This window comes from Leopardus geoffroyi, chromosome C1 (genome assembly GCF_018350155.1).
Source record: "Leopardus geoffroyi isolate Oge1 chromosome C1, O.geoffroyi_Oge1_pat1.0, whole genome shotgun sequence".
Taxonomy (NCBI): Eukaryota; Metazoa; Chordata; class Mammalia; order Carnivora; family Felidae; genus Leopardus; species Leopardus geoffroyi.
This window is the reverse complement of record NC_059328.1, coordinates 150,009,889-150,029,434: the sequence shown is the minus strand read 5'-3', so window position 1 is coordinate 150,029,434 and position 19,546 is coordinate 150,009,889. Positions and strand designations below refer to the sequence as shown.

At 39.1% G+C, this 19,546-nt stretch overlaps 1 protein-coding gene across 22 annotated transcripts in view; it reads left to right on the top strand.

Moving 5' to 3' along the window:
• The window catches only part of RBMS1 (RNA binding motif single stranded interacting protein 1), a 219,520-nt gene extending 200,236 nt beyond the window's left edge, over positions 1-19,284 (top strand). For 7 of the 22 annotated variants that reach the window (XM_045479975.1, XM_045479971.1, XM_045479976.1 and 4 more), the window contains 9 exons: positions 5,021-5,136; positions 6,055-6,104; positions 6,231-6,324; positions 8,827-8,874; positions 9,759-9,809; positions 12,705-12,815; positions 13,934-14,014; positions 15,772-15,856; positions 16,617-19,284. In XM_045479975.1, coding sequence (XP_045335931.1) covers positions 5,021-5,136; positions 6,055-6,104; positions 6,231-6,324; positions 8,827-8,874; positions 9,759-9,809; positions 12,705-12,815; positions 13,934-14,014; positions 15,772-15,849 — 629 coding nt within the window. In that variant the 3' untranslated portion in view covers positions 15,850-15,856; positions 16,617-19,284. The remainder of the gene's footprint in view (positions 1-5,020; positions 5,137-6,054; positions 6,105-6,230; positions 6,325-8,826; positions 8,875-9,758; positions 9,810-12,704; positions 12,816-13,933; positions 14,015-15,771; positions 15,857-16,616) is intronic. The other 15 variants (XM_045479978.1, XM_045479972.1, XM_045479980.1 and 12 more) reach the window with 3 other exon arrangements.
• Positions 19,285-19,546: the final 262 nt, after the last annotated feature.

The window sequence follows — 19,546 nt, the reverse complement described above, 5'->3', positions numbered from 1 at the left end:
CTTCAGAAGATAGGTAAGCAAACTGTTTGGTAGAGATGGGCAGTGAATCAGCAAGGGCATCACCCATAGAGCTCATTGTCCCTTACGATGGGACCAGATTGTTAGTGCCACAAAATCAGGCATTCATAAAAGGTCATCCCAGCTCACAAGGCCCTGTGGAGGGCGCATTGGAGAATCCTACAATGCATTCACTTTAGATGGCTCTGAAGAGGTGCCAGAAAATATCAGGTAAGTGTTTGCGTTTGTGGCATCATCTCTGGAAGGTTATATACTACAATGGTCAAGCTTTTGGAATTACATGTTCCTGTTGGTTCTGATAAATAAGTAACTTTTCTGTCTTGGATAGTAAGAGAATTTGCCTTCTCTCACACCCTTTGAGGCACACCCTTTACAAACCCAAAATATGGTGGTTAATTAAATTCAGCTAAGAATTCTCTGCATATTTGGCAAAATCAATCGAGTATGGCTAATTTGATAGAATTTTTATATCACTTTAATACAGGAATATATCTTAGGTCACAAATCATTTGTTAGGACTCTTACCAATTACTGTTTTGCATAATAGGATAAAATATTGCTAATCTAGAAAATTGACCATGTAAAAGATATGGGGTGACTGTTACATATGAATATTTTTGAGGTAATATGCCCAAATCTACCTGTTAATCATGGTCATATTGCTAGTATTCATGGCACTTCCTTTTCTGCATGTCAGTCCTCCTCAACATCTCCCTTCTGAAAAGAACAGCCAAGCAGGCCACCGGAAGGATCTGATGTGTAGAACAATCTGACATCCCCTGGCATCTCTCAGTATTCAACCTGGAAACTGTGTATTAGGCTTCGAAACACAAATGCTAGAGACTTCTGGTCTGGCTTGAAGTAAGACACAGGATATGCTAATCAAATAAGGATCTCTCATTTTGCAACAGTCTCCCACACACTTAAAAATAAGTGACCCATGACACAGATCTGGGTGTATTTGTTTGCTTTCAATTCAGAAATCTAACTGAAATCTTCTAGCCCTTGCTCAGCTTCATGCTAACATAAATATCTTAAAGAAATCTTCACATAGTTGCTTTCCTGGAGCACACGGTACAATTCATGTAATAAATAAGATATCAAGAACGCAGAGGGATAACCTGTTTTTCATAATGTCACCCAGGTACATGAAGTAGCCACTGTAAAAGAAATAACAGCCATTTCAGTATCAGAAGTATCTCGCTTCTGGGTGGCATTTTTATTAAAAAACGGACATCTCTCAAACAATATTCTGTCCCATTAATGTCTAAATGGGTTTTCATAAGACTCTGTGCACTCTCGTTCCCATTAGATTGCCGGAGCTGTGTGAGATAAGACCCTATTTTAGCCACAATTATATTCCTTGTTCTTAACACTATACCTTACACATAGTAGGCATTCAATAATAAGTTCCAACTGCTAAACAGACCAAAGAGAATTTTTAACAGAGGAAAGAAGCTGTTAGAATTTTATTTTGCCTCACGTGGAATCCTGGGGCACTCCCATTTCCCTAAAACAGGGAGCCAACAACTATGTTTAAAAAAAAAAAAAAATCTGTCATTTCTGCTGGTTGTAATTCTTTAAAATAAGAAATTTGCTTTCCAACAATATGGGATACCTGCCAGTATCAAACTGTTTAAACTACTTACCTTTTTGCTTTTGGAGGGAGAAAAATACCCTAATGACATCACCACATCATATAGTAAACATAATTCGTTGTTGAAAGATTCAACTACATCCTATTCCATTTCATTTTGGATGATATATTTGCAAACGTGTCATTGCTTACCTGATGTTTACCTCATCAACTTTTACCGCATCATTAGATGTTTTGTTTTGTTTTTTTAATTTTTTTTTCAACGTTTACTTATTTTTGGGACAGAGAGAGACAGAGCATGAACGGGGGAGAGGCAGAGAGAGAGGGAGACACAGAATCGGAAACAGGCTCCAGGCTCTGAGCCATCAGCCCAGAGCCTGACGCGGGGCTCGAACTCCCGGACTGCGAGATCGTGACCTGGCTGAAGTCAGACGCTTAACCGACTGCGCCACCCAGGCGCCCCTCATTAGATGTTTTTAGCAGGCTTTATTGTTGCATGAGATTGCTTTTTTTTTTTTGGCAGAGCATAGTCTAGAAGAATGAAAATGTATTGACAGCATCTTACCACAGATAGGGACACTTGGCCTTTGAGCAAATGTAGAGCTTTGGTGCTCCCAGGGATTGCTGCCTAAATACTTTTGTTCACACCTGCCTACTTAGGCAGCGCAGAGTGAATTTCTAGAATGTGTCCAACTTGGTTGCCTTCTTTCTCTGGAAGAAATGATGCTCATGAAGGAAAATGGTCCATTTGCATTACTCAGTGTGCTAAGTTAAAATCTTTTTTTGGAAAACTCTTAAATCTCTGTCTAGGAGCTAGCTGGTCTTTATAATGCCTCTAGATAAAAGGGTGTCCTCAAAGTGAAATCCCACAAAGGGCTAGCACCGCAGAGTTTATTCTACTCACTTGCCCTACAAGATTATGGGGAGTAAAAATTCTAAAACATCATTGGAGGAAACATTCGATGCCAGAAGGACTTGTAGATCTGTGAAGAATGAGATTGTGCTTCTGAGCTGTCTGTTTGTCCTTAGACTTCAAGGTGAGACATCCCCACGTGTGGCAGAAGGAAAATCCTAACTTTCAGGCAGGTTTGCCCTTTTTCCCTTCCTTCTATTTGAAAGCAGTGTTCTCCTGGCCCTCGTTTCCACCTGTTGCCAAACGCGTGGTTATAGAATTAAAAACATCATCATCTATGAGAAAGCCCTCTTGCTCCTTTGTATCCACTTACTTTACCTTCTGAGATTGTTGGTGGGTATAGACATTTCCAAAAGTCAGTACATTTTTTTGAAAAGACAGAGTAATTCATCTGCAGTCTAGGATTTGGCCCCAGTCTGTCTTCCTTCACGCCCATTTGTCTTAAATGGAAGTTCCCTGTTCAGGAAAGCCTGAGGCCTGGGGGTGGAGTCAGAAGGTAAACAGTGGTAGGGCCAAGATTCCCTGGTATTCTCCCCAAACACCTCACAGTGTTGTTCTCAACTTCTGGTTCCCGTAGTACAGCTTCCTTTCAGAAGTGAGCTCACATTCCAGCCTGTCCCTCTGGACTGGTTCACACCGGGGAGAGGAGGAAGCCATACCAGATGACAGCCTAGATCCCTCACTGAGAAGGAATTACAGTTGGGTTTTTTGTTGTGTTTTGTTTTTTTGGCAGAGAAGTGTTGAGAGGCACTCTTGCTTCCACCCTGTCATTAGTGGGTGGGTAATAGTGATATAAAATAAGAGATGAATTAGGATAATAAGAGGCAAAGGAGAAAGGAGTAAATTTTCCATAAGTAATATTTTTCTCTTCCTGGTTATTTAACTTTGAAACAGAACTTGAAAGTAGTAATCAGAGTTCTGTAATAGACAAAGGACAGAATGTGAGAACCAGACAGGAAGGTAGGATTGCCTTTATTACATTAACCAGAAACATATCGAAATATGCACAACTTTCAGGAATATACTTCTATTTTCATTGTGGAAAAGCAAAGAAAATGAAAAGTCATGGGTAGACTATTGTGCCGTCACCTCCCCCCCACCTTTTTTTTCTTTTAAGCTAATGAGTACTTATCCCTGTGTGATAGTTTCTGAATCTTTTGCTTTTCTACGTTCATTTCTTGAGTTGTTCTTTGGATCATTCTATGATGTGGATATACAGTAAAGCAACCCCAAGAGGGATGATTAAAGGAACAGAAAAAAAAACTTTAAATAGCTTGAGTAGGTGTTTTTGCATTTCTTACAACAGCTGTCTTCAAGGCTGTACTTCACAAATAAACATATGAGACCTGTTTTTATTCATCCATTGGTTCAACTAAGGTGCCATGCATGCCTACAACATGACAGATACTTGGGCACTGGGGATACAGTGACGAAGAAATAAGTGTCACCGCTCCCCACGGGGCTTACATTCCAGAGGGGGAAACAGACACCAAACAAATCACCACACTTCCAAGTTGTTATAAATGCTAGGTATAAAAATACAAATAAAAATTTTAAATTTAAAAAAATATAGGGGCGCCTGGGTGGCGCAGTCAGTTGAGCGTCCGACTTCAGCCAGGTCACGATCTCGCGGTCTGTGAGTTCGAGCCCCGCGTCAGGCTCTGGGCTGATGGCTCAGAGCCTGGAGCCTGTTTCCGATTCTGTGTCTCCCTCTCTCTCTCTGCCCCTCCCCCGTTCATGCTCTGTCTCTCTCTGTCCCAAAAATAAATAAACGTTGAAAAAAAAAATTAAAAAAAAAATATATATATATATAATATGAGCTATAGTATAAAGGGGAACTTGTTTTCTCCTGGGGGAATTGAAGGCCTCTCTGAAGAACGAATGATGAGATGCTAAGGGAGCATTTTTAATTTGGGGGTGGGGGGAGGTGATACAATGTTATTTGCATTTGGAGATTCATCAACAGAATTGAAAACAAGTGGGTCTGCACGTAAACAAGTATAAAAGTGAATGAAAAGATTCCTTTGGTTCCTTAGAATAAATGTGTTCATCACTCTGGTTTGAAAATAATAACTAATATATTTTCTTTACTATCTTTTTCACCAGCGGATAATCATATAAGGGTCTGCGTAAACCTTTGGCTTAAAGTGTTCTATCAATTCCCTTATGGCACCTGCCACAGCTTATATTGAAGGGATAAAAATGGGGGCGCCTGAGTGGCTAAGTCGGTTAAGCGTCGACTTTGGCTCAGGTCATGATCTCATGGTTTGTGGGTTCAAACCCCACATCGGGCTCTGTGCTGACAGCTCAGAGCCTGGAGCCTGCTTCAGATTCTGTGTCTCCCTCTCTCTGCCCCTCCCCTGCTCATGCTGTCTCTCTCGCTCTCTCAAAAATAAACATTCAAAAAAAATTTAAAGAAAAAAAGTTGAACTACATTTTGTCATGCACACACATACAATTTTGTTTTCTGTTTTTTGTCCCCATTCATTCAGCTCCCACAGAACCTTTATTGTGTAAGTTTGCGGATGGAGGACAGAAGAAGAGGCAGAACCCAAACAAATACATCCCTAATGGAAGACCATGGCATAGAGAAGGAGAGGTGAGACTTGTAAGTCCCTTCTTGAGACTTCAGTGTGGGTGTGTAATCATGAGAGCCTACTTGACTGGGCACACATGCAGCATCTTGACTTGGCCGCTGTACTTCTGAAATAGGTGCCACAGCATTCAGGCTTTATGATGCAGATGATGTCCCATTAAAACTCTTCCCAGTGAAAATGGTGCTAAGAGAGTGATGACTCTCCAGATGGACAGATAGATGGTGGGTGCAGTTAATGGTTCCCAGTTAGCTGCATATCAAGTAAAAGAAAATTTTAAATTGCTTCGAAGAAATGGAACAACTGTTTGGTATTTTTTTAACGTCATGGTCTCTTCAAGGTTTACATTTATAATTACTCAGAAATTATCCTAAGTAACATTATTAAAACAAACAGTGTATTTGTTGTTGTTTTTTGCCTACTTCTTTTGAGTAATGTTCTTTAAAAAAAAAAAAAAGACAATAAAAATATTGGATGTCCATTTCTCCATATTTATTTTCAATGAATTTTTTTTAAGTAACTTACTAGTTCAAGAATGTCTAAGGAGGTGCCATCCAGTAGAAATGTTAGAGTCTTCAGAGAAGACTCTAACTCAGTCTTCAGAGACTCAAACTCAGAGAAATGTTTAGAGTCTTCACTGTCCAGTGATAACCACGAGCCACATGTGGCTATTTGAGCACTTGAGATATAGCCACTGTGCTGGAGAGACGCCATGTTTCAATAACTGCATGCAACTAATAACTAGCAAACGAGACTGTGCAGGTGTAGAGCTGAATGCTCATATTGAGTTTATGTTTGCCTAAAGGAAACTCTCACTTTTATCAAATGCTAGTAAACTATCTCTATTTTATGTTGCCATGACCTAAGAAATGGAATTTGTAAACCTTGCCCTTGCGGTGAGTGATTCTTTTTTTTTTTTTTCTTTCCCATAGGCTGGAATGACACTTACGTATGACCCAACCACAGCTGCTATACAAAACGGGTATGTCATTAAGATCAATGCATAATGGCTTGAGGGAAAATGTGAAGGTGGAAGATATCAGACATTTGTTCCGGGAATTATTCTTTTTAAAGGATTACTTAATAAAGGCTTTTGTGTTTGTTCTAGATTTTATCCTTCACCATACAGTATTGCTACAAACCGAATGATCACTCAAACTTCTCTCACACCCTATATTGCATCTCCTGTATCTGCCTACCAGGTTTGTACCTTTAGGATCCATCAAGAGTATGACAACTTGCCTGCTGTGAATCACTGCTGCGTTTTTACGTGTCTTAAAATTTTAAACACTTATAATGAAATTTAAGTCCAATGTTATGCAGCTTGGATAGCCAGTTTAGAATAAGCTGCTTTTTATTTGACAGAGAGACTTACTTTTATGTAAGAGAATATAAAACAAGAGAAAATGGTTATCAGCTGTCAGTCCTTGAAATCATAGCATTTTAGAATTGGGATGAACCCACATACTTCCTCCACAGCGGGCTTTGCTGTTGGACACCACGTGTCCCAGAAGTTGAAACTTAAAAAACGTTGACGTTAGGTAAAATACAGAATAGGTGTGCACCGTTGCCTTTGTTTATTCCTCAGCAGGAACTAAGAAAAGAGCAAGTGAACATGCTAATGAATAAAGATGTATCTCCATCAGGTAACATTAAATGAGCAATGCAATGAGATTTTCAGCAAAAAAAAAAAAAAAAAAAAAAAAAAAAAAGGAGGTGACTCCCTGTTTAAACAGGTTATTTTGAGGAGGCTTTATCTTAAATTCCCAACTTGGCACCGAGATCTCATGAAGTACCTTGTTCTGTGATTCGGTTTTATTGCAGGGTTACCTCCTATTCGCCACGAACCCGATGGTGTTCATTTCTCCTCCTATAGCAGAGTACCTCTAACAGGGTTATTACCGCCTTGGTCCAGACAGAAACATAACAACAGTTCAATACAGACACGCGGGAATATAGTTCTCTCTTTTGTTGACTGTTGAGATCCTGTGTGACTAAACTTTTGTGTATTCTTGTTTGTTTGTTTGTTTTTTTTTTAAACAATTGAATTAGATGTTGTAGCCCTGATTTCTGGGGTTAGGGAACTACAATATCTAATAACTGTGTTATTTTATTTCTGTAAGCCTCAGTTTCCTCATCTTTAAAATGGGGATAATAATAGTTTCTTTCTCATAGGCTTGGTATGAGGACTAAATAATGTAAAGAGCTCAGCACAGTACCTGGTGTATCATGAGCAGTCACCACATGTTAGCCGTGATTATCATCATCATCGTTAATACATATACAGGATTAGCGGGCTGATGAGAGTATATTCATTATACTTTTTAAAATAATGGATTGGTCAACATAAGCAATATCATTAAGGTGGTTCTGTCTGAAAACATAAAAGTAGCTTCGAATAATAAAGAGAAGTGGTTAAGTGCACTGAAACTGAAGTTTTAATGGAGCATTCGTAGCTTCCCTCAGCTTTTAGGTCTTCTTTCTGCCTTTTCCTGAGTTCTCACTCATTTTTTCTTTTATCTGTCTGGGTTTTCAATGTTACTTGGGCTAGTCCTTCAATCTGCTGGGCATGGTATTTGCTGATTTCATGCCTCTTTCATTATTTTGGACATAAAATTTTTCTATTTTCCCTTACTCTAGAAGCCTCAGTGAGATCTGCTCTAATGTGTTTTCCCTAATTAACAATTCCCTAATGAAAGGTAGTTCTTTTTAAAAATCCGAACTTGGAAACCTCTGCCATTTATGTAGATCATTAAAACTAGGGACAAGTAAGCTTATTCTCGGGTAAATGATTGTGCATATTGATTTGAATTGTGCTGCTATAACTATTTCAGCTACTAATGCATGTCCCTACCACCTTTTTCCCTCTTTACTGTAAGGCAGTGAGCATTACGGCCACAGAATTGTTTCATAGAATAGAAAAAAGAAATTAGGAGACCTGACTGTGGAAACAGCATTTCATTTCAAAGGCCTGATTTCTTCTCCTGGGCATTCTGTGTTTCCCTAAGATGCATCTGGAATTTTATTCCATTTGCCACTTAGTGCTGTAACCTGTAAAACTGAGGTTCTTAACCCCATAAATTCAGGGACACAGTGGGGTCTGCAGATGAGCTTCAAGTAGTCTGAGATTCCCTTAAATTGTTTGTAAAATGTTGCTTGTGTGTATGCAGTTAGTTGGCGGGGTTGGGGGGGCGGGCGGTGGGCGGGAGACAGAGTTCTATTTCTTTCATCAGGTTTTCAGAGGGAGCCATGACCCAAAGGAGGGGAGAACCAATGGTGAAGAATTCAAAGAACATAGATTATTATTCCCATTTTATAGTTAGGGAAAATTGAGGAATAGAAATTGACAGGAGCTCGTTTGCTGCTTCAGAAAGAAAATTGGATTAGGTGTTATAGCTCCCTAACCCCATAATGCTGTAAGCTGTTAGATTATTAGGACCACTGAAAGCATACAAAAATGAGAGCATCTTGCCCCAATTGGGGGCTACAGGGAGCTGCTCTCCTCCCCACAGTTTATTCAGTGAAGGCCTCGCACTCGTGTTGGAGTGGGCCTTTCTCCACTAAACCACCATATGCTTATACAATTGGATTTGAGAAATTGGCATCTGCAAGAAACCACCAGTAGTACCCCAGTGGGGAAAGACTGCAGTCCAGATAACTGAAATGTTAACAAGGCAGAAGCACTTAACTTTGGTCTGCCTTAGGTGGCAAAGGAAACCAGAGAAAACAAGTATCGGGGCTCTGCTATCAAGGTAAATCACAATACATTCTTCCCCCCATGACTTTCCCCCATATCCTCTCTATAGAACCTTTGAAGTTAACAGTAGGGGATAAGATACAGGAGGGTTTTGTTGCTAAGAATTAGAGACTGAAACTTAATTTTTTAACAGTTGTGTAGCCTCTGTAATGCTCTGGGCATCAAGAAATGGACTGATATTTTTTTCTCTGGAGTGGCAGACTGCACAGGCTTTCTTTCCTGCCATGGAACCTGACTCTCATGGCTTATTCCTGAACCCAGAGGGTCTACTGTGCAGGTGCCCTTTTGACTGTACATGTCAAGATGTAGTTACTGGAGTTTAATTTCCTAAATCTGATTTTCAGATTTTTATTTTCCACACTAACTAGAAATTGTTGACCACCAGACAAGATTCCTGAAACCTAATGTCCTGGTATCAAAGAGGGATTGAATTTCGTTATTCTTTTTAAATGAGCACATACTTTAAGGATTAGTTTGTAATGAGATGTGCTGGAATTAATTCTCATTCATCTGCATTCCGAAAGTGCCTAGGTCTTAACACTTTCACGATTTGAGTTGTTTACTTGTTTATCTCCTTGCTTAGACAATAAATTGCTTAAGGGTGGGGCCCATATCTTCTTTGCCTTTTTCTCTTTGATGCCTGGTACTCAGTTAATACTTCTTGAATGGGCACGTGGAACTTGGTTTTAAATAATCATTTCATCCTATTCAGAGTGACCAGTTTGCCAAGAACTCTAACTGCCTTGATCTTTTTAATCATTGATAGTATTGCTTCCTTATTTTCCTCCTGTAGATTTTAACATGATTAAAAGATCTCTAGAGAAGTCGCTAGCATTCCAATGAAAATCAATGTTTCTTTCAAAATCCTCCCTTTTCCAGGTGCAAAGTCCTTCTTGGATGCAACCTCAACCATATATCCTACAGCACCCTGTAAGTTTTTCACCTTCATGGCCTTGTGGTTTGCAACATTTAGAAACTCTTTCTCTGGGTTAAAACCTTTTGCCAAAGATGGTATGGGATTTGGGATATGTTAAGCATGGCATATGCGAATGTACAAGTTCAGTATAAAGCGTCCACTCGCCCTTGTCTTAAAACAAATTGGTACTTGACATCAAATTAAATTTGCAATGGTAAGAACTTAAAATGTATCATATTTGAAGCAGGGTACCATTTTCTTCTTTATACCAGTTCTATAGAGGACCACCCAATTGAATTTTAAAATTTTGAAGTTTTAAAATTACTGTTTTTAACAGTAGTTGGGATGAAACAGTTCGCTTTTTTTTTAAATTGCATTCTGTTTAATGCAGGTATAAAGCGTTACAAATTAGCTAGAGATTTTTATCAGTGCTACTTTAGCCTCTCTGTAGAAATTATAAATACTGAAATAGTAACACTTTCTTTGATAAATGTGATTTCTTTAGTGGCGTGAGCATTTGTTATATTTATGTGCATATTACATCTTTTAATTGAGTTACACTAAGTGTATTTATGTGTTTTTCAAAAATACATAAAATCCAGTTTGTTGAATTAAAACATGCCTTTTAAAAGTTGAAAAATGGGGGCACCTGGGTAGCTCACTGGGTTAAGTGTCCGACCGCTGATTTCACCTCAGGTCATGATCTCACAGTTTGTGAGATCGAGCACTGCATTGGGCTCTGCCCTGACAGATGTTTCATGGAGCCTAATTGGGATCATCTCTCCCTCTCTCTCTCTCTCTCTCTCTCTCTTCCTCGTCCCCCAAAATAAGTAAAAATTAAAAAAATAAGTAAATAACAGTTGAAAAATAAAAGTGGAGAACAGAATCACCAAAAAAAGCTAACAGCACCCAACACAGTGGCCTATATGCTCATCATAAGAAGCCTACAAATTTGGCCCTCTGCTTTTAGTCACTAAGGCAAAATGGGAATTCTGATAAGCAGAACAATTCATGGTACTTGTAAGATAACAGATCCGTTGTTTAGGAAAAGCAAACCATTGTTGGCCATAAGAGGAGGTAGGAATTTCTCTCAGGACAGCTTCTGAAGGATAGCATGCAATATGAGACCATGTGTATGAAACAGTAATCCAAGGACATGTTCTAAATCGGAAGTTGCTGAGATGACTTTGAAGAAGTAGAGAAAACAAGTTTCGCTGATAACACAGGAGATGAGCTCTCCGATGACACGTGTGTGTGTCTATGTAAACACGCACACATATTTGTCTCTGTGTGCACAGTCCTGGACAGTAGCTCCTACCGATGAATGAGAAAAGGGGGCAGGAAATTCCTTCAGCATATTCTGGGCTTCTGAATCATTTCCATGTTCCCACATACTTTTTGGTGATGCACACCAAAAATTTAAAAAGAAATTTTCTATGACATGCATTAACAACAAACAGTTTCTGACACACATCTATATCTTTTTTGGGCAACTTTTGGAGACAAAGCCTACACATATCTTAGTTTAACATCTTAGAGGAGACAGTGGTAGTGTGTGCAGAAGGTTCCTATCTGCCTTTCCCTACCCAGTTTAGACTGCAACCAGAATTAAAGTGCCCACATACCAGTCTCTGCCTTATTTGTGCTCTAATTATCAATAAATAACAGCGTATTTATTGAAGGGGTAGATCAGTTGCAATGATACCAAAAACGTGGCATTAATATTGGTAGGATGTGTCAGAATAACTGCATCCTCAGGTAATTTGGTGATTGCAGAAGTGAGAGGAATGATGTAATCCATAAGAATATCACGTAGGATAAATTAGAGAAAATGCAGAAATGGATTTAACTGCATTTCGGTTTAGACAATCAGTGTATCATTATGCAATCATTAAAAATGATGATAGGGGCACCTGGGTGGCTCAGTCGGTTGGGTGTCCAACTTCGGCTCAGGTCATGATCTCACAGCTTGTGAGTTCAGGCCCCGTGTCAGGCTCTGTGCTGACAGCTCAGAGCCTGGAGCCTGCTTCGGATTCTGTGTCTCCCCCTCTCTCTCTCTACTCTCCTCTGCTCATGCTCTGTCTCTCTCTGTCTCAAAAATAAATAAACATTAAAAAAAAAAATTAAAAATGATGATAATGATGGCTATGCACTAAGTTAGGTAAATATTTATAATAGAATGTTACATTCAAAGCAGGAACCTAGGATATGAAATTGTTTATTGTGTGTTAGGGAGAGGCTGGGTTATGGGCGATACTTTTTTTGTTCTCCACCACCCCACCCCATTTAATCGTATTTAATTTTATGTTTAATGCCCAGAATTTTTTCAAATGAAAGCAAAGAACCTGAAATTGGAGTATTAATCATATCTGGATCTGCTTCCCTCCCTTGGTGCCAAATTGTAGCTGAAAGTTCTGAGAAACAGAGTGAATGAAGAATGTGATCTTGATCCTAACAGCCTGATGTTGAGTCAAGTGACTGTCCAGAACATTTTCACACAAAGACACCGTATGAAATGTGTGCTGTTTTGTGGCTGCATAGAACATCAGCTGTCATTTAGTTTTTAAAAAATTAAGGAAGCATTTTTGTAGCCTTATCCAGCCAAAAATAGTTTGCATTTCCTACTACAGCTCCTCCTGCTGGACTGGCCTGCTTTACAGCTGAGCAAAAGGAAAGGGGGAGATGTTCAATGCAGTGATTTCAGTGAAATGAATGCTCTTAAGAAAGTTTTAGGAAGCATTAGCTAGAAGATTTTTAGGCAATTGTTAAGGAAACCGTTTGCAAGTGTGAGAGGTTATTTTTGCTTCACGTCTCAACAGACTAGGGCATTTCCTTTGCAAAAGGAATGACAGAATCTTCATTCCCTCCTTGAGTTTATCTTACACTGTTCTTGTCTCCCGACTCCCCAGGGGGCCGTGTTAACTCCCTCAATGGAGCACACCATGTCACTACAGCCTGCATCTATGATCAGCCCTCTGGCCCAGCAGATGAGTCATCTGTCACTAGGCAGCACCGGAACAGTAGGTGGCAAATTAATATCCTATGTCTCAGCAAAGGGAGGGGGGTAAATTAATGCAGCCTGTGTCTTATCTATCAATTACAGGCTCTGTGACATCAAAGGTTATGTCCGAGCCCTTCTCACCGCCCCCCAACATTGCCTTCCACATGATTAATTGATGAACTAAATGTCTGTCCTTTGGGTAGCTCTCCTTTACCAGAATCTGGCAACCACACTTGACCACATATAGCCCTAATCACTGGTGTCATTCATTCATACTGCAGACCTGGTCTCATGAAGCAAAAGTTGAAGGTGGTACTTGGTGATAAAGGCAGGAGATTGTTCCTCACTTCTTCTTTTATGAAATTTGGAAGCACTGTATTAGAGTCTTAGTATTGACTTACTTCTCCGAAGTCCAGGGGACTTAGTTGGGTACTGAGGTTGAGCTGGTACCAGATGAACTTTCGGGGTTGATATATATCAACATAGCATTTAGACGGTAAGATGGACAAAGGCTTTTAATTCAGACCATATCGATGGTGGCAGAAAAGAACAAAGGGAGGTATGTTTTCCTTGCTTACATTCAAAGCCAGCAGCAGCTTCTTGTGAAGGCTCAGCCAGCTTCGTACACAGTGAGATCAACAAGAAAGCTTTGCGGCCTTTGGAAAAGGATGATTGTCAGCATCAGGAAACCAAGGGTCCATTTCCTGTTCTGCGGTGACCTGATAAAAACTCAACACATCATTTACTCCTTAGGTCTCCACCTATGGAAATAACTCTATAGATACTAGTTCAGGGGCTGCTGGAAAGTAATGAGGTTGTTTGAGATGAGATTTTCTAAAATTGCACATTAGTGATATTGAATTATTGAGAATGAGAAGCCCTAGTGATCTTCATGTATGTATTTCTTTGTTAGGAAATCCAAAGACAGGTGGGAATTTTAGTTTGACAAATTCAGAAAGTAGAAAACATTCACTTTGCCTTCCATACGACATACTTACTAATTAAACTTTGCGGTGGCTTGTTTAAATTTCTTCTTTGAGAGTTTCAAATACTTGACATCCCATCTCAAAATTTCCCAAGCACTCAGAATTTTGCATGGCTTCTCATTTCCCATCCTGACCGTATTCTCCTTTTCAGTACATGCCTGCGACGTCAGCTATGCAAGGAGCTTATTTGCCACAGTATACACATGTGCAGACAACAGCGGTTCCCGTTGAGGTTGGTACAGACCCTCCAGTGGCCATTCTGGCAATGAGTAGCTTTAGAAACGGGTAAATTAGGGGCGCCTGGGGGGTTCAATCGGTTGATTGTCCAACTTCGGCTCAGGTCACGATCTCGTGGTTCGTGGGTTCAAGCCCCACCTCGGGCTCTGTGCTGACAGCTCAGCCTGGAGTCTGTTTCAGATTCTGTGTCTCCCTCTCTCTCTACCCACTCACTCTCTATCTCAAAAATAAACATTCAAAACAATTTAAAAAAAAAAGAAATGGGTAAATTAGATAGGACTCAAAGATCCATCAGAAGTCAAATATTTGCATAAAGAATTGAGTTTAGAGGGCGTGTATAGCTAGGATTATTTTCAACTGTGAAAGATAATTCTATGCATACCGATTAGTGTAGCAACATCCAGGCCACACACACCCCAAAACTCCCAGAAATATTTTCCTAAGGTTGTAGCACATTTCATACCCTTCAGGAATCTATCTTGTGTCCTGTAAAGTGATACTTACAGGCGAATTAAGATAAAGTTGAAGGGGTGCCTGGGTGGCTCAGTCGGTTAAGCATCTGACTTCAGCTCGGGTCATGATCTTCCAGTTCGTGAGTTCGAGCCCCGCATCGGGCTCTGTGCTGACAGCTCAGAAGAGTCTGGAGCCTGCTTTGTATTCTGTGTCTCCTTCTCTGTCTGCCCCTCCCCTGCTTGTGCACTGCCTCTCTCTGATTCTCAAAAATAAATTTAAAACGTTAAAAAAAAAAAAAAAAGATAAAGCTAAAGATTGCAATCCTAGTACCAAAGATTGTCAATAATAATAACTACAAGAAGTAGTCAATTGCGAGTAAGGTATTTCAGATGTTTTAGAATCATAATAGGGATGAGGAACAAACCATACCTTTTTTTTAATAGAGGCTGTTAGTATAGCTAAATAACTCTTAGTTTTTATTATAGAAGATACTGATATGATAATGATCATGGAAGAAGACTGACACTTGAATTACGATTGAACAAAACATAGCATTTTTCTGCACAGTACCCTTAAAATTCCAAGGAAATTCGTCAACCCAATCAGCCCTACCCACTAGGCAGATCCCACAAGTTCCAGTTGCAGAAACACCCCTAGGCCTGTGTTGGGATCATTTGGGGGCATTCTTGCTTTGTTTTGTTCTCCTCTGATTGATTTAAATTTGTGTACATATTGACAGCCACAGTTACAGAACCCACAGTCCCTTATCTGCAATTCTGAAACACAATAAAATCTGAAAGTAAAAATTCTCTTTGTAACCACTTCAGCAAAAACCTGACCTGTGGCAAGACTGAACCCGAATTTATGGAAAGCAAGAATCCTAGCGCACTTACTGGGCATATTTATATCCTTCAGTGTAGACCTGTTCATGTGTTTGGTTATGAGGTGCAGCCCTAGACCCCACTGGATATGTTCTGTGATATACAGCATGTGCCTACCGTTTTTCAGATTCTAAAATCTGAAAATACTGAATTCCAAGTCACATCTGGCCTCAGAGGATATTTGTTTGATAAGTTGTAGCTTGATATGAAAAGACAACTCATAAACGTTGGGGTGGGAGGTTCTTTGGGTCTGTCAGACATGTTAACTCCTTAGGAAAATAATTAACCTTGAAAACCCTACGTAATATGAAGAAAATCACTTTTAATGAATGCTTGCTTTTTAAGATGTGGAGCTCAGACGTGAGTAGCAGAGCTTGGATGCCATTGCTCATGTGTCACCTGTTCTGCTTTCTCGTAGGAAGCAACTGGTCAGCAGCAGGTGGCTGTCGAGACGTCTAATGACCATTCACCATACACCTTTCAACCTAATAAGTAACTGTGAGGTATGAAGGCAACATCTTTGTAACTGTAGGGCTCACGTCAAGGAAAAAGTCTATGATTCTTTTATCATAGTGATACTTAGCATAGCTCAGATTTGGTCACACTGCCTTAATCATGGCCAAGGAATCCAGTGTTACTGAAATGTTAAATCAGTGATTTTGTGCAATTTCCAGTTCTGTCCAAAAAGAATAGTGCCTTGTATTGAAGTCAAGTGTATAGTTACTCTCTCACCCTCCTTACCCCTCCCCACCCTAAAAATCTGTAACCTGTCAGAACACCAGGTATCAAATTTGACCTATAGTACATGTACCCAAATTTATATTGCTTTACTCCTCACAAACTGAAGGAAATAACGAGATTTTGCCTCATCTAGCATTATAAGATTAGCAATATCTTGACCGTGAATTTAATGTTAGTATCTTTAGATATGGGAGTATTGCATTCCCAGCTCTCACCTGGACCACAAGTCTCAAAACTTTTTACTTGGTCGTGTAGATCGTAATAAAATAGCTGTGTGGAACTTCAGACACTTGGGTCTCTGTTTGTTCTGGTGCAAGTGCACCAGAACTGGTGCAGGTCCCAGGTTTGACAGGTGGAGGAGTCAAGGCATCGGAACGACCCTCAGTTCCAGCATTTATTGGTCTACCACCAGAGTTGCCCACCACCTTGCCTTCCTCAAACACCTACACCGTTAAAACAAGAAGGAGGTGCCGTATTATACCAAATGTACAAAAGCATTTATCTTTTATTTTTCTCTTCCAGATGTACAGAAGGGTGTTCTTACATGAAGAAGGGTGTGAAGGCTGAACAATCATGGATTTTTCTGATCAATTGTGCTTTAGGAAATTATTGACAGTTTTGCACAGGTTCTTGAAAACGTTATTTATAATGAAATCAACTAAAACTATTTTTGCTATAAGTTCTATAAGGTGCATAAAACCCTTAAATTCATCTAGTAGCTGTTCCCCCGAACAGGTTTATTTTAGTAAAAAAAAAACAAAAAAAAACAAAAAAACAAAAAAGAAACAAAACGAAAGATTTTTATCAAATGTTATGATGCAAAAAAGAAAAAAAAAAGGAAAAAAGAAAAAAAAGTAAGAAAAAAAAGAAAAGAAAAAGAAAACTTCAATTTTCTGGGTATGCACAAAGACCATGAAGACTTATCCAAGTGCATGACCAGATTTTTGTGGTTTTGTCCATTTTTGTGTTGAATTTGCGTTTTCTTCAGCTGTATGAAATGGGCTCTGAAGTTTAAGTAGTCCGACCTCCCCCATGGCGTTCTGTGCTTGCCGTGTGAGTGTCCCTGTATTCAGTGTTGCCCTCCGCGTCTCTCTTCTTAGCTTTTCCGTTTTACTTTCAACGTAGTGTGAAGTGTCTTCTCCTTTTCTATGAATTCCAATTTGCCTTAACTCCTTTGATGCTGTAGCTGTTTCAGTAAAAGTTAGTTCAAACTAATGATGTAGAACGCTTTGACCAAATGAGCTGGTCTATTATGCCTTGTAAAACAGCAGCATAGGGCTTTTAAAAGGTAGTCAATAAAAGTTGCTGAAATTTTGGCTTTTTTAAATATGTAGTAGGTGTTTTTAATGATTTTTCACATGATGTGTAAGGTAGTGAAATGCAAGAAGGGAAAAAATGTTTTGTGTGAAACACATTTTCTGACTGGGGAACTTTTAATAGGGTAAATTGTTTGTAAGGCTATATGCCAACAGTTTCCTCTGATAGTTTGACTGATTTAGGATATCTGCTGTATGATGCAATGTAAAGTCTTTTTTGCCTTTTTTCAGGAAAAAAAAAAAAAACTAACTCGATGTTCTAGATTTAGTGTAGGTAGCGTTGGGGCTGGGGGTGGGGGGCGGGGGGCGGGGAGTCACCGAATGTTTTGTCCTTCCTTTATACTAATGATAGTGCTTTAGAATGAGAATTCTGCCTGAGATCTGGCAAAGCGAAAAACGTTGCTATTGCAACTAAATGGCAAAAGCTAAAAGTAAGGATTTTATCTTCAAACCTAAGCTGAGATATGAATAGAAGCAAAACGATTGGCTACTCGCTCTCTCTATTACATAAATTTGAGAAATAAAAATTACTTGGCACTTTTAAAGGTAACTTCACCAAAGACCGAAGAGCCAGTAACCAGTTGCTCCACCTTGTCTCAGCGTCATATCTTCTGTGCTCTTTATTTTTGCCGGACCAGTTTGCGGTTAGGAGAATGTGCCTTTTTTGTACCTTTGCATTTAGGTTTTATAATTTTAACTGATGTATGGACACACCCAAACAAAAAAAAAAAAGCATGAAGGAAGATTTGGATCCAAGCAGTGCCACACTTTACATCATCACTACAAGTATTCAGTGTAAAGAGAAACCAATTTTGAAACTATGAAATTCCTGATTCATAAATACACGGTTATTTCTACTTTAGTACATCTAAGGTGATTCACTGTTCTTAAAGCTCTTTTAGTAAGACGATTGCATACGTTTGAAAAGCAACGGTAAATTAAGTTGTCTTCCAAAACTGTGTACTTGTCTGGTCAACGGTGTGTGATCAGTTATCTACCTCAGAGTCTATTTTCTTTTGTGCTGGGACAGGTTGCTGGCCCTCCCTGTTTCCACAGACCAAATCCTCCTAGCTCAGGAGCTAGGGCTGAGCAGTTATTTCTTTCGAGTATTTTTTAGTTCTTAAATTTTATGCTTGTATTTGATTATAGATGTCAGTGACATTTCATAGTTTCAAAAGTCCTTGCTGCTCTGAGAAGTGTAGATTCTAGTGAAAATTACATAGTCCTAAGAGAAATGTGTTTTGTTTTTGTTTTTGTTTCCTTTTTTAAAGTTGTGGTATTAATTGGTTCTATGCTCCCTGGAATATTACTGCTTTGTGAAAGTCCAGACTGAACGCAGCGCCCTCCTTGTACCTAATACATTTATAAACCTGGGTCTCTCACTACTTGATATTTTTGCATTAGTTAAGACAGAAATTTGATAGCTCGGTTAGAGGGGAGGGGAAATCTGCTGCTAGATATGTCTGAACTAAGTGCCATACTCGTCTGGGTAAGATTTGGGAAACATAACCTCTGTACATAAAAAAATAAAAATAAAAAAAAAATCAGTTAAACATCACATAGTAGACAGCCATTAAATTATAAAAAAAATTAATTTATGAAGAAAGACCTTTTGTACAGATTGAAAAAAAAAGATTTTCATAGAGATATCTATATGATCAAGAGAGTTAATTTTTTATTTTTGTTTTACTAGTGCCACAAACTTGCCAGTGGTAACTTATTTGTCCGGTTCAAGATAACTCTGTAGTTTTCTTTCCTAGGACTTGTTGTTAAACGCCAAAAGACATTTTTGAACTGTACATTTGATCAGATTGTTAGCTTTTTCTGTTTTATTTCTTTTGAAAACCTTTGAATAAAAAACATCTGAAATTTTATTTTTCCTGTCAATTTTTTTTTTTAATTGGTTCATTGTAGATTAGAATTTCATGCATTTCACTTCTGATCTCTTTCTTCAGCTGAGTAAGTTGGGCTGAAAGGGAGTTGAAAATTACTTCAGATTCGGTATGTACTCAAAATACATGTCCTTGGAAAGAAGTGGGAAAACCTTGCCACCTCCTTCTTTTTTGATAGGAACTGGAGACATGAGCCATCAGCTGACCACAGTCCTTCTCAGCCAAAGTCCACCTTTGGTCTGTT